We start from the raw sequence: 23,496 nt of genomic DNA, 5'->3' as shown, positions 1-23,496 counted from the left end.
ATCTGCATTTCATGGATCTGAAAATTGAAGTGAGGACATTAGTTTTATACGAATTAAATTGGATTTCTGATTGAATTTTAGTTTCGTACGCAGTAGTTTTTCTATATATATATATATATATATATATATTTTTTCATGAAATTGAAACAACCCATGTTTTGATTGATTCTGGTTGTCTTCTCATGTGAAGTCACCATAATTAATGGTGGTTCTCTTTCTGGTTGGATTTTCGTTTCGGTTGCGTTGGGCTACTACGTGGTTGTCCGATGGTTGCCCAGGAAGCATAGATCCTGGGTTGAAGGTCTGTGTAAGAGGTATTTGTGTATTTTTTTTTATTTGGATTGTATATTTATTTATTTGGCTAGCTGAAATTATTTTTGTAATATTGTTACATTCTTTTAGTTAAAACTGAAAAAATTTAAAATGTGGTGTTTGGTTGGAAAGAATGAAAACATAGGAATGAGAATGAGAATGAAAATGGGAATAGAAATGGAATGAAATAAAATTTAAAATACATAAAAAAAAATTGGCTGGTAAAAAAATTATTAAATTTTTTCTCATCATATATTGGAATGGTCTTTCCTTTCATTTCAAAATAGAATAGTCATTCTATCATAATGGTGGAAAGGTTATTCCATTAGAAAGACATTCCAACACTTAAATATATGCAACCAAACAAAAGAATGAAATGAAGATTATTGTTTCATTTTCTTTCTATTTCATTTTATTACCTTCAACCAAACGCTACCTAAAAGTATCTTTATGGATCAGTAGAGGATTCTTGCTAATTCTCAAGACTCTCATCTTATTTTAATGGCGGTATCCAAGTGGTTAGATAAGGTCTCCCAAGACCTGGTCGTATTCATGTGTTTGTGTATTTTGTTATAGGTGCTGGAGTGGGGGCGGTGGCAAATTTCTTTGTTCATAAATGTGGTAATGTGTAGGTCTTGTGCATCTTTGTAATGGTTTGCTTCATTTTGAGAAGTGAGTCCTCGTGTACTCACTAAGATTTTTCAGTTTAATGCATGATGTTATTCAAGAAAAAAAACAAATAGCATAGCAGTACTTAATGGAGTGGAAGAGAGTAAAACTGAAAATACTAGGGAAATTTCAATTTTTGACCCTAATAATACAACCTATATCAAAATTTATACCCCTTTATAATTTGTACAAATTTATTCCTATAATTTTAAAAGTTTCCTAAAATACCCCCTAAATTAAAAATTCCCTCTCTCAGACGTTCCCTCTCTCTTTCTGACGCTCCCTCTCTCTCTCGCTCTTCACGATCACGAACCCCCCCCCCACATTTCCCTCTCTCAGACGTTCCCTCTCTCTCTCATTCTCTCTGTTTTCCTCACGAGCACGAACCACAACCCACAAGCCCTCACGAACCCACAACCCGCTCCCACACTCACGAACCCACAAACCAGACTTCCCCTCTCTCTCTCTCTCTCTCTCTGTTCTGCTCACGAGCACGAACCCACAACCCCTCACGAACCACGACGAGGACGATCCAGGACCACGACGACGACGAAGCACTGAACTTCACTGAAGTGAACCATTGAACCACGAAAAGGTAAGTTTTTTTCTGTTTAAATTTTAGAAATTTCAATGCGAATTTGTGTATGTGCTTCAGATTTTGTGTGTTTTAGATTGTATATGCGAATTTAGATGTCAATAGTTGCATGTTGTATGTGTTGGATATGTTTCAATGGTGTTTTCTGTGTTTTTACTTAGTTGTCGATGAAATATCGATAGGATGTCGATAGGATGTCGATATGTGTAGGTATCTGGTGCTTGAACATTGTTGTCGACAGGTTATCGACGTAATGTCGACTACTTGTCGATGGTTTTACCATTGTTTTGATGTTGTGTAGTTTTGCCCTAGAATGTCGACAATTTGTCGACTGTATGTCGATAGTTTTGTCGATAATAAGTTGCAGTTCATTCTTTTGCAAGTTTACTGTTAGGATGTCGACAATTTGTCAACTGTATGTCGACAGTTTGTCGATTATAAGTCCGATTCATTTTGTTGGTATAATGTCGACGATTTGTCGACTGTATATCGATAACTTGTCGATGTTGGTAGTTTGTCAATGCTCTTATGGTAATGTCGATAGAATGTCGATTGTATGTCGACTGTTTATCGACCAGTTATGAATGTTTGTTAATGTCGACAGAATGTCGACATGATGTCGATGTTATGTCGACATTTCTTAACTTTTTTGACATTTAAATTTGTTTGGTTTTTGTTTTTTCGTATGGCTCCCGTACTCATTATTCCGGCCACCGAGCATTTCACTGGCCGCGTCACATATAGGGGCACTGGAATTTTTGCCAAAATTAAAGCTCGGTTTGAGGAGTTCAACCTTAACAACACGGCGAAGGAAAGCCGTTTCGGGAGCTTCTGGAATGCCGTACCACTGACATTCTCCTCGGTGTTATTTCACCACTCGATGCTCCACAAAATGAAAGTGGATGCTCAGGAGGAGTTGAGGATGAGGTTTTATGTTGGTCGGAAGGAGGTCCGATTCGGGGTGTTGGAGTTTGCACTCATTACGGGTTTGGACTTCTTCTCGGGGCCAACAGAAGAGGAGAAGGCTGCGCAGTCGCGCGCTCGGGGTCGACCGACCGATCAACAAATATTTCAACCGGTCGATAGTGTGAAGACGAAGCACTCCAACTTCGGTTCACAACCGCCGAACCGGAAGACTTGTACAAGCTCGGCTTGTGCTTGTTTGTGGAGTCAGTGCTTCTGGGCCGCGAGGCCAACGCGCTGATCACGCCTCACATCATTAGATATGTGGAAGACCTCGAGTTCTTCTTCCGGATTCCTTGGGGGAAGCACTCATTCGCCAGACTCATGCACTCGCTTCAGAAAGACATGTTGAAACAGAAGGCCAACTACGAGAAGAAGCCGAGTTCGGATGTTCGCACGAGTGCAAATACACGGCATATGGCTTCGCACCTGCAATTCAATATTGGGCGTACGAGGCCATTTTGGAGGTTGGCAAGAGGTATGGCACGAACCACGGGATTCGGTTCCCCGGGATGCTTAGGCCGGACGAGCAAAGGCGATATTGGGAAGAAAGACGTCGCCGCATTATTTTCTAGACGGGTATGATTTTCACTTATGTTACGAATAATTATTTAACATAAATGCTTGTAATAAATGCTAAATGGTTTTATTTTGATATTTGTTAAACCATAAACGAGAATCCGGAAGTGGTGAAGGGGCTCCTTCCACGGACGGAGGAGGAGGCATTTGTGAGGACAATTTCTTACGATGGTGTGGAGAACCGGTTGATGATGCCGTGGATGACACAGAGGCTAAGGCGAGTAGTCGTACCGAGAGACTCGGGTCCCGTACACTCGGAAAGAGACACTCAGGTACCAATTTTTGGAACTTTTTTTATGTATTTATTTTTTATTATTTTTGTTTTGTGATATTTGTTACATTGTGGAATTATCGTATGCTTACCGTATTTTTTTGATATATATTTTTTCAGGCCACTGGTTCAGAACCTCAGCCCAGTGCACCATCTTCATCAGGCGTTCGGGGTGCCGAGTACATTGATTTAGTGGCTCGGTTGGATAGGATCGAGGTCGACACTCGGGGTCCGTATGCTTTGCTCGTGCCGAGCCGAAGAAGGCATACGAGACCGGCCATGTAGAGCCGAAGGGTGGTCGAACGTAATTATGGAGCGGCTCGGACACATATTGGCCATGTTGAATCGTCCGCCAACGACGGCTTCGGCACGGAGGCCCCAGCGGATCCATCTACCCCACCACCACCGCTTCACCCCCGGTAGAAGAGGATGAGGTCTTCCCCGACGATTACGATCCTTATGAGGGAGCTCCGGCGACTCCGATCGAGGCACAACCTCTTATCCATGTACATGACACCGAGTCGCAGGGTGAGATTCGTCCATAGAGGCACAACCTGCGGTGGTTAAGAGTCGGAAGAGGAAGAGAAAGCCTCCCGTATGGTTCGGTGACTATACGGAGATGAAGAGGAGACATAGGCCATCTTCGACTTTTGATCCCCCGGAGCCACGGACGAGAAATTGTTAACCACTTTCCGAAAGTGGTGTGTTGGACTCATTCCGAACCACCGACTTCGGGATTTGAGAAGTGGTGATTACGGTCCGGGATTCTTTTGGATAATGCTCACACCAAAGGAATGGCTTACAGATGACGTAAGTAAAGTATTTTATAATATTACTTCACTTTACAACTTTATGTGCAATTAATATATTTTTTTGTGTAACTGACATTTCCGTTTATATGCAGCATATAGATGCAGCAATGCATATGTTGAGGAGGCGACGCACCGACTATCCACTGACATTTCCTCAGAAGGGTATCATTCTCTCCACATTCGGGACCGCCATGATCAGCAGTGCATGGACGAGCCACAAGGGTCCGAGGAAAAACTTTAAATGGGAGGAATATATCCTGGACTACTGCACAGGGTTTCATAAGGTATTGTTTTAGTAAGATTTTAAATGTTAATTGTTTGGGAAGATTATTATGGTTTGTTAATTGTTTCGTTGTTCTCTGTAATTACAGTCCCAAGTCTTTGAGAGATGGAGGGGTAACGAGTTTATTTACTTCGTTCTGCACCTTCCCACGGCAAGACACCGGGTCACGATTGAAGTGGACATAGAGCCGTGGAAAATTAATGTCTACGACCGTGATTCCGGCGTCCGTCATTGGACCGCCATGGAACCCATCTTGAAGGTTTGGTCGAACCTGCGCCCTCGCTAATCCTTGCAACCGGGAATTTCCACATAACAACCGGATCGTGGCGTTAGCTAACGGTGACATCGCGGTGCTTCCAAAAATGCACGCGAGTCGAGCCACTCACGACTTAGTTCCGAAGTCGGCAACTGTGTACATAGCGATAAAAAAGTACTATAGTATTAAAATATGTTTTACGTTAGACTGACTTTACATTTTATTTTGCATTTAGTGGTGATTGTGGCGTGTATTCCATTGAGTATGTGGAGCATCTCATGATGCAGCGTGGATTGACCGATGTGACGCCGTACGGATAGCCATGTTTCGTCAACGGTGGTGTGTCGATTTATTTTACCAAAATGTCGGTGATTATATTTTTAATTATTGGGACATTGTATATTTTGTGTAATTAACATTACGATTATGTATATATAGATTTTCTTTTCGTTCAAATTTTGATAATTATACGTGGTTTCAAATATAAAATATCAACATTATTCAACAAAAATAACTATTAAACCTAAAAATAATTAAAATATTTGAAAAATATTCAACCTCAACAAAAATAACATTACAAAATATGCGTCATTACAATATATCAAATTTCCCAACGAATACGTACAAGACGCCTCAGATGCGGGCTTTGCATGTTGCTCTGTTGTGGCCTGGAGCACCACAGCGGCTGCAGTTTCGTGGTACAGAACCTTTTTTATCACCGGACGGAAACGGTTCTCCCGTCTTCTTCCGCCGTTGCTTTTTCTTGGACGACCTACGGGCTTCTTTTCCACAGTACCCCAACTTTCATATTCTTGATGTGTTCTGGGAGAACCCAATCATCCTCGTCACCAGCGAGATTGATGGTATCATCGTAAATCTTCCTCCACGTTTCTTTTGAATAATAAGGTGAGCAAAGCGTGTACACACTTGTGTTCGTTTTCAATGCCGCGGCACATGCATGAAGGCAAGGGAGTTTCAATAACGTGAACACGCCGCAGGTGCATGTTTTTTCAACTAGATTCACATCACCACCTCTTTCACCGTTAGGTCCCCTACCAACGTTATACAAATTGGCTCCATTTCGTTGGACGCGCACCGTACCTTGCATTTTCATGAATTTTTGCCAAGTTTTTTTCGAAGAGCGTGGCCAAAGGGGTGGCACATTTGTCAGCATTTTCGAGGCGATCAGCGAACCACGATTGGAGTGTGAACCTGATAAAATTCAACCAAGTAGTTTATTGGATATTTCCTGAACTCTTCTGTGACACTATTGAAGCTTTCAGCAGCGTTGCTCGTCATGATGTTGTATCTATCGCCCAAACAATAAGGGTGAGCCCACTTCTCAAACCCTATACTCTCCACATATGCAGCGATCGCCGGATTCATCTTTCTAAGCTTCTCGAACTCTCTATCGCATTCGCCTTCGACCATGCGTAAGCAACATTATATATTTGGTTGTGAAAAGCATCGATCTTGAATTTGGCGTTCACGTTCATAACAATGTGGTGATAGCATGCACGGTGGACCTTCGGGAAAAACGAGTTCAACAAAGCATGATCAATGCTTTGATGCCTATCCGACACAAACACTAAGTTCTCAACCACGCCAATTGCTACCCTCAACTTCGTAAGAAATACGTCCAGAGTCGTTATTCTCACCGTCAACGATACCATAAGCAACCGCAACAATTGGTTGTTCGCATCGTATGCCACAAAGCAACTAACATTATACCGCCGTACTTCGTCTTCAAGAAGGTGCCATCGATACTCAAAACAGACGACAAAAAGAAAAGCCCCTTCTACATGCACCGAGTGATATAAAACAAGACTTGAACCGCTCATCCTCTAAGTACAAGTCGGTAATGGTACTGGATTCTTCGTTCCAGCATGTACAAGTACCCGGGAAGCTTCATGTATGAAAACTCGTGCGTACCCCTAGCATACGTAAGTCCCATCTCCCCGCACCTCCACGCCTTCACATAACTCATACCGATACCGTAGTTGTCAAACATGTCCCTCGTATGTCTTTAGCCTTGTACTTAGTTCCGTCTTGGGTGTACTTCCCCTTAATAAGGTGGCCAACTACCCATGGTGCTGCTTGACGGTGATCTGAACGTCTCGCATTCAAGTTACATGTGTGTTCATTGTGAAATACAGTGACCTCAAAGTTGTCAGAATGCATCTTCTTCCTCCCCCTCAATCTCCATTTACAATCCGGAGCCTTGCATGTAACGTACAACACATCGTGGGATGACTTCTTCACCATCCACTCGAAATTGTTATTAAGGGCAAACCTACCCACAACTTGTCTCGATTCTTCCTTGTTTTCATAAAAATTACCAAGCTCTATCACCCCGCTTCCTTACTTTGTAAACAAGTAGTTAGCTCATGATTTTCCATTATATCTTCCTTTGTCCACATGGGAGCTTTGAACTTGGTACAAACTTCGAAAGAGGAGAACGTTGAGAACGTTGCATGACGAGCATGTTCTTCGCCCGCCCGGTCGACTACCGCTAGTTCCGGGTGTAGTGCGATTTTCACTACGAGGTTGTCGTTCTCGCCGTGTACCTTGGTTACTCGGTACACACTCTAACCTCAACGATGGTCCCGCTACGGCTTCATCGACTGCCAAATCATGTTCATCGTCCATATTCAAATCTACAATAGGATCGTTATTGTAGAAGGGTGTATCGAACTCTTCAAACTGATGAAATCCTGTCGCGTCTTGTTCTTGCCCTACATTGGTCGGAACATCAGAATTGGTCGGAACCTCTAAATTGGCCGAACCTCCTCATTCACACCAATCCCAACATCCGTTTCGGGAACGCAAGACCCTACCACACTCCGAGGGAGAGGATTAGTAGGCGGCGTAGGCTCCGACTTCCCAACTTTTCTCACCTTGGTCACGAATAATGGCATAAACTCGTATTTGACATTGTTGCCCTCATCTCTAAAAACGTTCTCGGTTGGCGTTCTCTCTTAATAACCTCGGCGCAACCATTTTTCCCTTCATGTACAAGGAACAAATCTCCAACTTTAAATCATACGCTACCGATCAACTTCCAACTCTTCATATAAAATTTGTCGCAGCTTCTTGTAGGGTTGTCTCGGTTGTAACTGTCAACGTCAAGCCGCTATTTGCTTTGTAGATCCAATTATAATTCTCACATAACCAAACACCATCGTACGATACAACAAGGAACACTTTGTCTCCCGCAATTGCAAACCAAAAAACAAGGTGAGTAAAGGAAAAAACACCAAAAAATAAACATCGACATCCCATCGATATCAATAGACATAATGTCGAGAAGCACAATACCGTAAATTAGGCACCGATTGTCGACATTGTGTCGACATAATATCGACATACAATCGACAAAAAAACAACCATGCTCGTCATCGACATACTATCGACATACCATCGACATTATATCGACAATAGAAACGGTTGCACATTAAATGTTAATAAATTTTACATACGTTCCCAACAACCCTTCTCAACTGAAACGTTGCATGTCAGACACGTGTCCTATCGACAACATATCGACATGAAGTCGACATGTCGTCGACAAATGTGGTAGCAAAGTGACACTAAATTGGCATGTTGTCGATAAGATGTCGACATAGTATCGACATTCCGTCGATAAATACGCCATTTCATGCGTTTTTCCCCGTACGCTTACGCATTTAATGACCATTAAATTTTCATACATTCCCAACATTTTTACTGCTCTATAAAAGCAAAGGGAAATCTTATTCATAAGTGCTCTTGTATTCTACCTATCTCTTACTCTTAAAAATTTTCTCTTATTCTCTTAAGTTTCAAATATGGCCCCAAGAAAGAACGGCAAATACCCCATCCTAACTCCTGAGGAGCTGAAGCAGGAGGATGATGTTGGCGAAGTTACTCCTGCAATGCAGAAAGTTTTGGACGCCGCTCGAGCTTTCGAAAGAGAGCGAAACGGTAACGAGTTCAGGTTCATGCAACTTGAAAGAGAATTTGCAAAAATCGGCGAATGGCCGCTCCACCACACAGGTTCCCCGAAGGATGCCGTCGTTGCAAAGCGGGCATCTTCAACGGTAAACCTGTGAAGCACAGGAACATTATGCAAGTATTGCAAGGCTCACCCACAAGCCAAAGAATTTAAAGAAAAATAATTTCTTATGTTATGGTTTGTGGGTTTTATTTAATGTTTTTTTTTTAATTTTTATGAACTTTTATTTTCTGTTTTTTTTTTTATGTTTTTTTTTTGTTATTTTTAATGAAGTTTATTTTCTGTCAATGTTATGTTTATGTTTTATCTACGGTATTTTTCCATTGCATCGATATTTTGTCGACATCATGTCGACAAAATATCGATAACTTCTCAAAAACAACAAAAAATGCTTGTTGTCGACATTCTGTCGACAAACATGTCGACAAAATGTCGACAAATAGTTAATCCCAAAGTTGGTTGCATGATGTCGATAACATGTCGACATCATGTCGACATAACGTCGATAATGGTCGTCACTGACCTTTCCTCCATAATCATCGACAAACCATCGACATTTCATCGACATATCATCGATAACACTGGAAAACCCAGAAATCGACTGAAAACCAGATCTGCCAGATCTCAACAATTTCAGACCAAAAAACGGTTCCAACAATAAACACACGTATAACAATTTTAAACTACATAAAGTCAAACAAAATGCTTAAAATGCAACTTACCCATTATAATGGTGTAAGATTCTTGAGTGATGTTGTATTGTGCTTCGGTTTTCCACCAACACCCACCGAGAAAACAACCATGCAACAGCAAATAATATCGTGTGGGACGGATTTCAGCTTCGGTTTTTCATAAATTTTTCAAATTTTTTCCTAGAGAGAGAGTGGTGCACGAGAGAGAGAGGGAAGAGGGAAGAGAGAGAGAGAGAAATACACTTCCAGATTTTAGCTTTTGTTTTTATTTTTTTTTTTTAAAAAAAGGGTAAAATGGGAAGTTCATGTAATTAATGGACTAAATTTGTACAAATTATAAAGGGGTATAAATTTTGATATAGGTTGTATTATTAGGGTCAAAAATTGAAATTTCCCAAATACTAAGGTAAAAAAAAAAAGCTTTTATAGGATAAATGTAAAATTTTAGATAAAAAATAATATTTTATGTAAATTTAAGTTAACGTGCTCAAATTCAGCAATCTATACAATGTCAAAGAACCTGTCGTGTCAGTAAAGATAGATTTATTTATTATTTGGTGTGTTTCTGTATTTCATTATTGAATTTGACGTGTATGGATAGTTAGCTGTGAGCTTGATGAGATATATAAAAATATTAAAAACAAATCAAGTTATTATTGTCAAGTCAAATTCAGTACGCTATACTACTTCCAAATATTTGTCAACTGTAATGCCAAGCCCATCCATATCTATATATCTATACTCTATAATAAGAACATGGAACCTTGACAAGTTGTTCTTGTTTTATTTATTTATTTTTATTTTTTGTGTGTATTTTTAGTAAGTTATTTTTTTTATTATTATTATATTGCTCAATACTATACAGGGAGAAGCAGCAAATGGGAGACAACCCATCCATATCTATATATGTTTATATATATATATATATATATATTCTTCAAGCTCCTTATAAATTGTAAATCGCGATCAATAGAGAGTTTCTATCATCACATAAATAATGGTAATTAATTAAGAGTGAGAGATCTGTATGTAGCTAGATTTAAATGGCATCATCATTCTCACGTATGGCTTTTCAAGTAAGTTGTTCATCAATGGACGGTAGGCCCTCAACTCCAAAAAGCTACGACCAGATTATCAAGAACGCATTCTCTTCAGCCCTCAAGGTTTTCTTAATTTAGATCATTAAATCAAAGTGTGTAATACATAATATTTTATATCAATTAATGGAAAATAAATCAGTACATTATAAATAACAATTTATATATTATTATGAGCAGCCATGGTTGAGATTGCAACAAGTCCTTGATATGCGAAGTGATGTCCCAAAAAACATAATAAAGAATAGCATTTGTACCAACTTGTTGGATGCTTTTGTTGATTTGGCATTTGAGTTTGTTGATCAACCATTGCTCCCTTCTCAGGTACATACTACTACTACTTATATTATACAATCAAATTGAAGTATATATGAATTAGTAATATATATATTAAATATTTAAATGTATACATACTATAAATATTGTAGGAGAACTTTGCACCTGTTAAGGAGTTAGGAGAACCTGTTGTAATCACTCACATCGAGGGGAAAATTCCCGAAAGTTTTCATGGTGGTGTCTACATAAGAAATGGTCAGTAAGCCTGCCACCCTTTAAATTTAATATATTTATCACCAAAATTTAATTAAATATAGTAACTTTGTCTTCATCTACTGGTGTAGTCTGTAGAGATATCTTAAATATGCTAATTCTTCTTTGACAAGTAGTTTTGTTGCACTGTCGTAAGACTCTAATAGAGTAGCGCGCTCAAGGTCAATTAGCTCTTAATTAATATGAATCACAATAATGGTTATAAAAAAAAAATATGAATCACAATAATTATGTATGGTGGCGTTGTTTTTGAGAAATATTAAAGAGCACTAATGGTGCCTAGTGTCCTCTTATGTGTCAATATCGATATAATTTAATATAATAGTTTTTAAGAAGTATCGTTAGGCACCACTAGTACCTAATAGCAATGATCTTTGTTTATTGCCACTCTTGCTGATGATATATGATATATGATATATTTATATATATATATATATATAATTTTTGAAAAATGATCGATCCAATGCTCATTAAAGAAAGAATAATGTCCACATTGCTGATGATATTAATTATTGAATATATTGCAATCTTTTATTGAGAAAAAAAATTAATTAATTATAGTAGAATTATACAAGTGTCACACTTGTATATTTTATATTAAACTGATACCTATAAATAATGCTAGAAAATAGATATGGATACTGATATGTTCGGTAAGTTTCTTTTCGAGATTGGACAAATCTCCAAATTAATGCACTAACTCTGATACCCAAGCGAGCTCCACTTTCCTTCACTCTAATAATCTTCGATTGAGTTTGCCATTATTGCTTGGAAACTTTGAACCATGCATGAACTCTACCAGATTCATATCAGATTTGATATGCATTACGAACGAAGTGTCAACATTCGATTGAAATTTTATTCATTCACAATCAATAAAAGTCATTTTTTGTTTTGTTCAATTTCGCAATATAGTATAAGAGCAGGAAGAAAAGCTTTCTCTCGATCTTGACTCCTCTCCGGCATCATCACCGTGTGTTCTTCTTCTCTGGCAACACTCTCACCAGTTGGAGTTTCACCTTGCTCTGCGCTTCTCACACTCTCACTACTAAAGAAAAGTGGATTCTCCGATAGTTTTAAACAGTCAGCTAATGTATTATTGTCCGTCTCTATAATCGTTGCTATTTAACCGTTGCAAAATGTAATAGAATAGGTGACGGTTTAAAACAGTCCGTAAAAAACTCTATTGGCTGTTTAAAACCATTGGCAATAGTAAACACTATAGCTGACAGTTTTAAACTGTCATATTAAAAAGAACTAGATCGCTTTAAACTGTCACATTAAAAAAAAACTAGATCGCCTAGTCAACTCACTCCCCTCTCAATCACATAATAACAGTCCACTACTGGACTCAAAATACCAAACATATAAATGGGCAATAAGCATTAACATTAATTTAAATTAAAGAAAATAAACACAAACATCAATATTATGTACAATAACAAATCCAAAGCACGTACCAGAAACGAAAAATAAAAGACAAATATAAATATTACTAAAATAAAAATAAAAACTAAAAAATATAAACAAATCCAGCTCCGACGATCTCCAACCGCTTCTCTAAATATCCACCACATTTGTGAACTGATGCAACCCAACCACTTTCGAACGTGACGATACAAACAAATTTGTCATTAAAAACAATAAAAATTAAGAAGAGAAGAGGACAAGATTGACAATCTTTGCAAAAGAAGAAAAAGAGAAGATCTTCGATCTCATAAGAAAAAGAACCACATTTGAAGGAGAATACTCGTACATGGGTTTTAAAGGAGCGAGAATCTTATATACGACCATCGTAACAAGCAGAACCACTAGACAACACTACCTCAAAGATTTTGAATGCTACTCTTCCATTCAAGATCAATCTTTTACTCCTCGTCCCCTCAATAAATTTCTTTCTTACTCTAGGCTACCTAATTCTTATCATTTCAATCATCTCGCAAAAGGAACCAAAGACATACAAACAAGCAATACAATTCAAACAATGGCTCGATGCCATGGACACTGAACTTACAACCCTTTGAAATAACAAACACTACAAGAAGTGTCACTTTTGCCAGCATATTTTTGTGCTGGCAAAAGTTTGGTATTGCGCTGGTAAAATAGAATTTACTTTTGATGTGTTGGAAAATCAACGTTGGTATTAGAACTTTTGCCAACACAAAATGAAAAGCGCTGGCAAAAATAAATTTTTGCAATGCGTAAATGCACTGGTATAAGTTTAATTTTAGCCACTGCAAATGTACGCTGGTAAAATTTTGACTTTTTCTTGTAGTGAAAACATGGTTTATTATGCCTTTCCCACCATGCAAAAAAGCAATAGGTTGCCATTGGATGTATAAAATCATAATTAACAATGACGGGTCCATAGAAAGATACAAAACTCGACTTGTGACTCAAGGACATACACAAGAAGAGGGACTTGACTTCTTTGACACTTTCTCTCTCGTGGCCAAAATGGTCATTTAAGTTGCTACTTTCTGTCTCTACAATGAAACTGTGGCGTATGTTACAAATTAACATTAACAATGTGTTTATAACTAAGGACCTCAATGAAGAGGTCTATTTGAAATTATCACCAGGTTTAACTTTGCATTCTTCTTCCTCTATAGATACTAATCTGGTATACAAACTTCACAAGTCAATATATGGACTTCGTCAATCATCAAGACAGTGGTACAAAAAGCTCTCGGGTGCCTTGCTTCAAGAAGGTTTCAAGCAATCCCAATTCGATTACAGTACTCTTTTCACACGAGGCATAGATGACCAATTCATAACACTACTTGTTTATGTCGACGACATTGTAATAACTGGACCTAGTCTTGCTGCATTACATCAACTCTAAGAATCTCTACACCAAAAGTTTAAACTCCAGGCTCTCGGACCGCTACGATACTTTCTTGGATTTGAGATATCCAAGGGCAAAGATGGTTTATTTCTTTCTCAAGACAAGTACACCATTCAATTGCTCGAAGACACAGGTTATGCAGGTAGCAAACTCGCTAAAATGCTTATAGATCCTTGGACAAACCAAATGATCAACAAGGAGAACCCCTCACCAACCCTTTCTCATACCGCCAACTCATTGGCAAGCTACTATACCTAACCTTATCTAGACCTGACATCACATATATATATTGTGAATTGTCTCAAACGATTCATGTCTAGTCCTCGAAGCATCACATGTAGGCACTTAACCACTTGTTTCGATACCTCAAAGAGAGTCCAGGACAAGGTCTTCTCTATTCGACAAATCCCTCATCACATCTCTAGAATTTCTCTAACTTAGACTGGGCTTCTTGCCCCATCACAAGACATTCAACCACAGGCTTCTGTATGTTCATAGGAGATTGCCTAGTCTCTTGGAAAACTAAGAAATAACCCACTATATCCAAAAGCTCTGTTGAAGCATAGTACAAAGCACTTGCAGCAACAACAAGTGAGATAACATGGATTTAGTATCTCCTCACAGACTTGCATCTTCCCGAAACCAAACCTGCTTTCATCTACTATGATAATTAGTTAGCCATACACATTGCTAACAGTCCTACATTTTATGAGTGAACCAAACATATCGAACTCGATTGTCACTTCATTCGTGACAAGACTAACAACTCTATTATTCAGCTTATTCTTATCTCCAACAACTTAATTACAAATTGCAGATGCATTTACTAAATCGTTGCCTTTCTACCACACTTACTTCACATATGAACAAGATGTTTGTATATGATTTATACTAGCGTTGAACATCGGGTGGGTTGACTGGGATTTGGATTTGTGGGTTTCGGGTTCAAAAAAGTGTACCCGACCCCTACCCGTGATAAGGCTTTGTGTTCGGGAGTTTCGGGCTCTCGAGTTCAGGTTGGCTGGGTCAACGGATTGACCCGATTAACTCGTTATTTTTTTTTTTTTTTAAAAAAAAAAAGACTCAAATTTTATGTGGTTTTTTTTATAATATTAAGTTAAGCATATTATATAGTTGATATCTAGAATTTTAGGTACAAATTTTTGCCACTGGAGTGGATTGGCATGAATTCTATGCATGTCCATTTTATGACAACATAGGGTAATTTTAGTGGCTTCATCAATAGGTGGTATTATGATGACCCCCCATAATATATTAGATCCAAAAACACATATTCATTGGAGTTTGGCATTCAAGGAGAGTTGGGAACTTACTTTATGTTATATTTGTAGAGATCCTAATTTGGGGGGCTGTCTCACGAATATTACAAATTACATTCTATACCCTTTTCATATTGTCTTCTTTTATTTTTACATTTTTTTTTTTTTTTAAAGTCTATCATTTTTACCCATTTTTTAGACATTGTACCAATTTTGCCCATGTCACTTCAAGATACTCTCCATGTCACTCTCTTATGTCAAGGTATTTTGGGTACAATACATATAAAAAGAGGTATGTTTCAATTAAATATAAAATTAAAGGTAAATTTGATTAATTAATTAATAAAAGTGGTATTTTTCAACTTAAGTTTTGTAACCCGAAATTGGATTCCTACCTTTGCAAGAAGTGCTAATGCACAGGGCCCATAAATTAAAAAAGGCCCAATATAACTTTTTAGGATTTTTTTTTTCTTTTTTTTTTAAAAAAAAAAAATTCAATCTTCTACTAATTTGTTATCTCAAATAAAAAAAAAAAGTTTTTCCTTATTTAATGTCTTTTAATTTTTTTTCTATAATATTTGATATTAGCTTGAAGTTGCATTAGAAATAACAACAATTTTAATAAAATTATTTAAATTTTTGGGTGCTTAATTATGTAAAATATATTTCGTAATATGATAATATTTAAAATTATTATTTGCAAATTATAATTTTTTTTTGTTAGGGACCTACTTTTTAAATTTAGAATAGAGCCTCCCAAATATTTGAGACGGTAACTTGCCAATTTAGTGTACTTTTACTTGAACTTCATTTGCCATTATCTTATCTTGTATATTTGTCTTCAATTTCTTGGCGTTTGGCTGTGAAGTGTGATCATTATAGTAACAGTGGTGTTTGCTTTGAAAGAAATTTTCCCTTTTTGGCATGTGGTGATTTTGTTGAAATTATCTCCAGATGCATGATTTATGCTAAGTTTGGTATAAAAAATTAGTGAAATAAAGTCCCACAAGGATGTTTGACACCAAAAAAACAATTAAACTTATAACACCTTAATTAATATTCGTTAAATTAAAATAAAAAAATACATTAATTTTAAATTTAAAATACACAAATCAAATTTCAAACTATATTATATAATTATATATTATTATTTTTAATATATATAATTATATATATGTAATAAAAATAAAATGATTAGATTTTAGAGTTTTTTTATTTTTAATATATTATATATGTAATAAAAATAAAAGATAAAAAATGGCCACCGGTAATCCGATGTCTATAAAAAAATCAACTCACGAACCTGCCTAAAAGTGTATTGGATTGGATCCGATTCGCCCGAATAGAATGGTTTTCTTTAATTTTACGAGTTAACCGGGTCGGGTCCAGACAGGTCGGATCCGAATCAAATCAGATCAAAATGTTCAATCCTAATTTATACAGTCTACCTTGGGGAGGGTGGCTAGCTAATAGGAATTCGATTATTTTGATTTTCAGTTTAGTGTGTTTTGTAAGCTGGTTATAGCCATTAGTTTAGTGTTAGTTCTGTTAAGATTAGTTATTTCCTTCTAATGTTAAGCTAGTTAGGCATATTGGTTAAGTTTGTTAACAATTCTGTGTATTCTATATATAGAAAAACATTCACTTGTAATTTCATTCATTTCCGCAACATATGATGGATAATAAATAGTAATTAAAAATGGCAGGAGCAAATCCTCTGTTTGGAGCACTAAAGTCAACAAAATCTATATTTGGAAAGTCAAGTCGCATTTGGGTAGAAGGAGAAGGAATGCTTCATGCTCTTTATTTTACAAAAGACAAAAATGATAACTGGAGTGTTCACTACAACAACCGTTATGTTGAAACCCAAACTTTCAACCTTGAAAAACAAAGAAACAAGCCATCTTTCCTTCCCATCATAGAAGGCGACTCTACTGCTCTAATAGCTGCTTCTCTCCTCAATTTAGTACGTATTTATGTTATGTATTTGTATATATGCATTTTCTATATATACCCCATAAAATTAATTAATAAATTAGTTTAATTAATTTTCAGCTGAGATTTGGCAAAGTGGACAAATACATGAGCAACACCAATGTGTTTGAACACTCCGGAAAATTATATTCCGTAGCAGAAAATCATGTACCTCAAGAAATTGACATTTCTACCTTACAAACATTAGGCGATTGGGATCTCTCCAATCATTGGAATAGACCATTTGCAAGCCATCCTAAGGTTACATCATTTACCTTAATTATATATATAGTTAGTACTGTACATTATACAACAGTATCTGTAAATTTTAACTTTATTGTATGTTTATTTATATATATATATGTGAGATTTTTGTAAAATATTTGAACACTACAATATGCTTATGTATGCAGAAAGCTCCAGGTACCGGGGAGCTTGTTATAATTGGGATGAATGCAATAAAACCCTATGTTGAATTAGGAGTAATTTCAGGTACATAACTATAAAGCTATCTCAATAAATATTATAAAATGCATCATTTTTTATAGATTAGAAATGAAGTAGTTAAAGGAAAGGTTGTAATTTTACATGAACTTGGTCCCTCTGCATTTTCAGCTGACGGGAAAAAAATTGTTCACAAAACTGATCTTAAACTCGACCGGTGTACATTTTGCCATGACTTTGGTGTTACAAAAAGGTATAAAAAATTAATTAAAAAATCAATATGTAATCGTATTTTTTTTTTATTTGTTGAATAATGTGGGGTTTACAGGTACAATGTGTTTATGGATTTTCCACTCACTCTAGACGCAATGAGATTTTTCTGTGGAGGCTCGTGAGTGTATCTTTAATAAAAATATTATTAATCCATATATTTCAATACCATAATATATATAGAGTTGATTACATATAATATTATTTTTGATTGTGTAGATTAATAAAGTTCGATAAGAATGAGTATGCAAGGATTGGTGTCATGCCACGCTATGGAAATTCAGATTCAATTATATGGTTTGATGTTGAACCAAATTGCACGTTTCACCTTTTCAATTGTTTTGAAGATGGAGAAGACGAGGTATTAATTACCCTAATTATTATAATTGAATTATTGAATAATAATGTTCTAATATGTATGAGGATTAATGAACAGGTTGTAGTGTGGGGTTGTAGAACCCTCGAATCAGTGATAGCAACTGGCTCAAATAAAGAAAATTTTGATACCTCAATTAGTGATGGATTGTTATATGACCGGCCTTACGAGTGGCGATTAAACCTGCGAACCAAACAAGTTAAAGAAAGAAATCTCACCTCAAATACAGAATTTTCCATGGATTTTCCTACCATTAATCCAAATTTTTATGGTGTTAGGAATAGATTTGGTTACGCCCAAGTTGTGGATTCTCCTGCCAGCTTTGCAGCAGGTATAATGATCATATAGCAAAATGTAAAACTTTGATAATTCATTAAATGCCCCTGTTTAATGTGTAATCATTATGATTAACATGCCACAGATAACAATGCTAAATTTGGAGGTCTAGCAAAGTTGCATTTTGAGCCAGAGAATGATTCAAGATTTTCTTCTACAAAAGTAGAATACAAAATGTTTGAGAAGAACACATTTGGCAGTGGAGCTACTTTCATTCCTAAAATAGGAAGTGATGAAGAAGATGATGGTTGGATTATCACTTTTGTTCACAATGAAGACACTGACATATCCCAAGTAACTTTGTTTTCTTTTTTGTTTCATGCTATAATTTTAATTAAGAATTCTGACAAGGTAGCCAAGGTTGGCAATTTTGGTGCTAATTCTACTTATTTATTATTAATTAACCGAAATTGCAGGCTCTTGTGATTGACACAAAGAAGTTTTCTGGTGATCCAGTTGCCAAAATTACATTGCCCAGCAGAGTTCCGTATGGATTTCATGGGGCTTTTATACCATCGTAGCCTAAGAGTACGTGTTATAAATATGTATATAATTATTCATAGAGATTGTTATTGTGGCACCAGGACTGCCTAACATATTTAAAGACCGCGTTTTACAATTAATTAGTAATATTCTTTAAGAGCGCTATGATACTAAAAAAAAAAATACTAGTTACTATAGTAACTTTTACCATTTCTGTTATACTGATGGTTCTAAAAACTTCCAAAAGTGGTGATAATTAAAATTAAAGATAATACATCATGATCATAATTATCTTTTTATTGAGAAATTGAATATGAAAAAAAGTAAAAGGTTTAATCTACCTTCCACTTTAATGATTATTTATAAATGATTGCTTTTGATAATTTGCAGAGGTGGAAAAGGAAGTGATTTGCTGAAATCTTTAAATTGGAGCTCCAGGTGGCTGTAGACTATTGGAGAGTACTACTTTGTTTATGACCCTAATTAAAACATGATAAACACAGGAGAAGGAGATTATCCATCATATACTTGGCTTTTATTAGCCATTACGCTCCTCCCCTCATAATTTTGGTTCTATTAAACTCATTGTTATTATTGTGTCTTTCTTGGATAATGACACTTCACTTGTATTTTTCTTTTCCATTTTAACTTTTTAGCCATAAAAGGTTCAATTCAAAGGTCTCCACCTATAATTTTTAATTTTTAGTGTGAGACCAGAGTACCTGTCTTGATTTTTGTTTACCTAGTAATTAGCTTAAACCCTCCTGAAATGTCTAGATGATACATGGTAAATATTCTAAAATGGGATACTTGCATCAAAATCCTTTTAATATTTATAAATATTAGCATATGATCCTTATAAAAAAAATAAGGACAAAAGTATCTTATCTTACGATTTTGTTACGGTTGTACTATTTTTTGGCCATTAAGTGTTACTTTAAAAACATGTCGCAACATATTATTAGATCATGTATTAAATAAGCTAAAGAAATATGTAGCCATGTGTTTCTGAGCTGACACTTAATGGACTTAATTAGTACTTAACAGCCAAAAAGTAGTATAACTATAATAAAATCGTAAAATAAAGTAATTTTGCCACCACCTTTTTTAATTAAAGTGATATATATAACAATTACAAATATTAAAAGAATTTCGCCGCAAATATCCCTTCTAAAATATATGTACAGTAGAACAAGCCCTAATCTCATTTTCATTGAAATATTGTTACTAAATATAGTAGTATCCACTATCCAACATTATTACAAGTATAATAATTATAAAATTATATATATAAAACTTTTTATTTTATTATACTAACAAAAATATAATATACATTATTACAAGTATAATAATTATAAAATTAAATATATTCTTTACTTAATTACACTAATAAAAATATAATATGCTTTAAGTATATCTCTTCCTCATTTTTCATTAGCTCCTCTCGATCTATTTCTCTAGAGAATTGCTAAAAAAATATCACTGGTGCTTAGCACTTTCCTCAGTGTGATACTGTTGTTATATTTAAAATTCGGCTACACTTCAAAAACTAACATGTGTCTTGCGGTGGAATATGAACCACTAGATATAATAAAATTATATGCAAGATAGAATAACTCGTTAACAAAGATTAAATAGAAATTATTCATAATTCACTGGCTATATGGTCTTAGGCGAGATAAGAACAAAAGACTATTAAAACTTATATCGAAGAGACACGCACCTGCCTCGGAATACATAGTCAAAGAAGATATTCATCTATTCAAAGTAGAACAAAAACAATCACACATGGTAACCTCGGGTTACGTATAGTGAGACAGTCACCTCGCGATTCTAACTAAAGAGACTTGACGAGGCGTACCATCTGCTAAAACTTAGCGTTTTTCCACATCAAGATGGACAAGGAGAATAACTTGGGTTAAGCGAGATACAATTGTCCAAATCAGTATTAACCATCGAAAAGGATAAGAACAAAAAACAGTTAAGCAGTTATCAAATATTATCCTACATGTAATTAAATGAAACGTGGGAATTATCCACGTTTCATGAACAGTTACATTTTAAACTGATCCCAAGTAGATAACTGTCAACCTATATTCCTATCAATAGGGGCAGATTCCATAAAAAAAGACGACAGAGAATTTGAGAGAAAAAATGTTATCAATTAAATATTGTATCCTGTATTCAGAACATATAATAATAAGATAGACTCGCTGCAAAACCACGTAAATAATCTAGAGTTATTTAATCATTTATTATGATTTCTGTGATATATTTATTACGTAAAGGTTCATTAATTTTAGTTAACGAAAATTTGTGTTAACAACTGCTATTAGTATAATTCAGTATTGGGTCTCATATAACTTAAGAAAATAACTTTTAGAGAATATTGCTAACTAATCGTTAGGCGTCATCTATAAAAGTTGTTGGACACTATTTGTAACACTCATTTCTCTAAACAATGTGTTTGTCAAACATAATTATTCTTTTGCAGGGTTTTGTGACTTTTACTGTACATCTCAAATAGGGATTGTTTATTAAAATGGTCTTGCCAAAAAGTGTATGTAAAATAAACTTTGAGAATATAGATATTGAGTGTTGTTCAAAAGAGATAATAGTCATGTCATATTTTCTTTTTCTTTTAGAAAAAAAGTATATTTTTATCACGAAACTTTATTAATTTAGGTACCATTTGGAAATATTTTTGCTTTCGAATTTTTTAATGACAAAATGAAAGTAAAATTTTTATTTTTAAAAATTTTATTTTTGAAAAATAAAAATGCTTTCTATAACTACTTTGTTTTTCAATTTTAAAAACAAAAAATAAAAGTGTATTCTGTAAAATTCATTTTTATTTTTATTTTTTTATTCTATTTAAGTCGGGTCTAGGGTCCGAGATCGAATTCGAGATCGGGTCAGAAGTCGGGTTTGGTGCCAGGGCCATTTGGGGGGAGGGGATTGGTTCCAGGTTTAAAAGTGGCTTTTTTTTGAAAAATATAAAAAAATTAAAATAATTTTATAAAACATATTTTTGAAAAATATTTTTATTTTTTTAATTTTATAATTAAAAAATTGATTAAAAAAAATTATCAAACAATACTTTAATATTTAAAATATAATATGTGCAAACATAATAGATATTTTTTAAAATTGTCAATCATTCCATTAGTTTTTATAAAAAAAAAAAATGATTAAATATGAAAGAAAATAAAATGAAAAAAAAAGTCTCATAAAAAAATAATTTAATTACCAAGAGTCTCATAAAAAAAAATTAATTAGGAAGAGAAAAAGTCTTCTTTCCTTTTGTCATCATTTAAGATGGCCCATTATACCTATTTATTGATGTTTGAAGATAATCATGATTCCCTTTGCCAACCACCCCTTTCATGTTTCTCTCTCTTTATGAAATGTGTGCAATAAATTATTGAAGCTGAAAGCATTTAAAAAGCAAACTGGACTACAGACTACACTACAGAGTAAGTAAAAATAAAATCAACTCTAATTAATCAACCCTGAAAGCAACTAATTATACTTGGCACCACAGCTTTCAACATTGTTATATGAAAATAAATTTAGTGATAAAAGCTTAAGTATTCCACGGGGTCACATGTTTATATAGGAGTTTGCGTTGTCGGGTTGATTATCACTAAAGAAATACATTAATCATCGAAATTTTCACTTAGTTTTAATAATATTCTCTCATCGAGAAGAAAAGGTAACTAAACAAAACTTAGCTAAATTAACTTGGGATCACAACAATCACAACAAATACAATAATCTAAATGACATCAACATATGTAATATGTAAGTATATCGTTTCCTATGTGGGTCATTGTTTAATTTCAATAAAAAAAATATCACGATTGGACATTAATAATATTTAATATTTTTTATAGGTGACGCCCTATGATACAATTGATTAGCAATATCTTTTAAAAATTATTTTCTTAAGTTATATAAGATCTGACACTTAATTACATCAATAGCATTATAATATCGAAAAAATATTAGGCACCAATAATGTGTTTTAGCATTTCTCATAAAAAAACAAAATTCATAAGATTTGAAGGAGTTTAAGTATCACATTACACAAGCAATCTCTCTGTGAAATGTGGCCAGGCTCCATTTCGAAATATTTTTCTCCACTAATCACAATGAATTCTTACTACTAAGATGTGAATATGAAGATTGGATTCGCGTTATTAAATTTGGTTAAAATGGCCTCTAAATCAAAAATTTTAAATATTCTTCTTTTAAGGGTAAATTTTAACAAGTTTTTTCCTTACTCTTACACTAGTTAGTATTTTATTAAAATCTCATCCTACACATCTGGAAACATCGTGAAATTTCACATGTAAGAGGCCAAGACCGTTGTGCATCACTTTTTTATTGAACACGTTGAGAGATAAAGTA

At 35.0% G+C, this 23,496-nt stretch overlaps 2 protein-coding genes across 3 annotated transcripts; both read left to right on the top strand.

Moving 5' to 3' along the window:
• The first annotated feature begins 4,162 nt into the window (after positions 1-4,162).
• On the top strand, positions 4,163-4,770 carry LOC133030625 (uncharacterized). Its single transcript, XM_061103426.1, has 3 exons — positions 4,163-4,199; positions 4,294-4,485; positions 4,573-4,770. The coding sequence occupies exons 1-3, from the start codon at positions 4,167-4,169 to the stop codon at positions 4,768-4,770; spliced, it is 423 nt and encodes a 140-aa protein (XP_060959409.1). The 5' UTR covers positions 4,163-4,166.
• A 5,392-nt stretch (positions 4,771-10,162) lies between these two features.
• Positions 10,163-19,775, top strand: LOC133029945 (carotenoid 9,10(9',10')-cleavage dioxygenase 1-like). Of its 2 annotated transcripts, XM_061101948.1 has the most exons (13): positions 10,163-10,589; positions 10,704-10,847; positions 10,952-11,054; positions 16,907-17,166; positions 17,256-17,435; positions 17,588-17,666; positions 17,790-17,871; positions 17,947-18,009; positions 18,108-18,249; positions 18,325-18,595; positions 18,686-18,894; positions 19,017-19,128; positions 19,474-19,775. In XM_061101948.1, exons 1-12 carry the CDS (start codon positions 10,470-10,472, stop codon positions 19,119-19,121), a joined length of 1,758 nt encoding a protein of 585 aa, XP_060957931.1. In that variant the 5' UTR covers positions 10,163-10,469; the 3' UTR covers positions 19,122-19,128; positions 19,474-19,775. The 2 variants fall into 2 exon arrangements, with proteins under 2 accessions (XP_060957931.1, XP_060957932.1); XM_061101949.1 differs by lacking the exon at positions 17,947-18,009 and having other exon boundaries at positions 10,164-10,589.
• Positions 19,776-23,496: the final 3,721 nt, after the last annotated feature.

The sequence above is a fragment of the Cannabis sativa genome, chromosome 8 (genome assembly GCF_029168945.1).
Source record: "Cannabis sativa cultivar Pink pepper isolate KNU-18-1 chromosome 8, ASM2916894v1, whole genome shotgun sequence".
Taxonomy (NCBI): domain Eukaryota; kingdom Viridiplantae; phylum Streptophyta; class Magnoliopsida; order Rosales; family Cannabaceae; genus Cannabis; species Cannabis sativa.
The sequence above is the reverse complement of the archived record's forward strand: the minus strand, read 5'-3'. Positions and strand labels throughout refer to the sequence as shown.

Excerpts from the sequence above, each read along its gene's own strand:
- LOC133029945 (XM_061101948.1), top strand. The coding sequence starts at position 10,470 with ATGGCATCATCATTCTCACGTATGGCTTTTCAAGTAAGTTGTTCATCA. Across the intron at positions 10,590-10,703 it reads CATTCTCTTCAGCCCTCAAG|CCATGGTTGAGATTGCAACA; the intron begins GTTTTCTTAATT and ends TATTATGAGCAG. Across the intron at positions 17,872-17,946 it reads GACTTTGGTGTTACAAAAAG|GTACAATGTGTTTATGGATT; the intron begins GTATAAAAAATT and ends TGGGGTTTACAG.
- LOC133030625 (XM_061103426.1), top strand. The coding sequence starts at position 4,167 with ATGCTCACACCAAAGGAATGGCTTACAGATGAC. Across the intron at positions 4,200-4,293 it reads AGGAATGGCTTACAGATGAC|CATATAGATGCAGCAATGCA; the intron begins GTAAGTAAAGTA and ends GTTTATATGCAG. Across the intron at positions 4,486-4,572 it reads ACTGCACAGGGTTTCATAAG|TCCCAAGTCTTTGAGAGATG; the intron begins GTATTGTTTTAG and ends CTGTAATTACAG.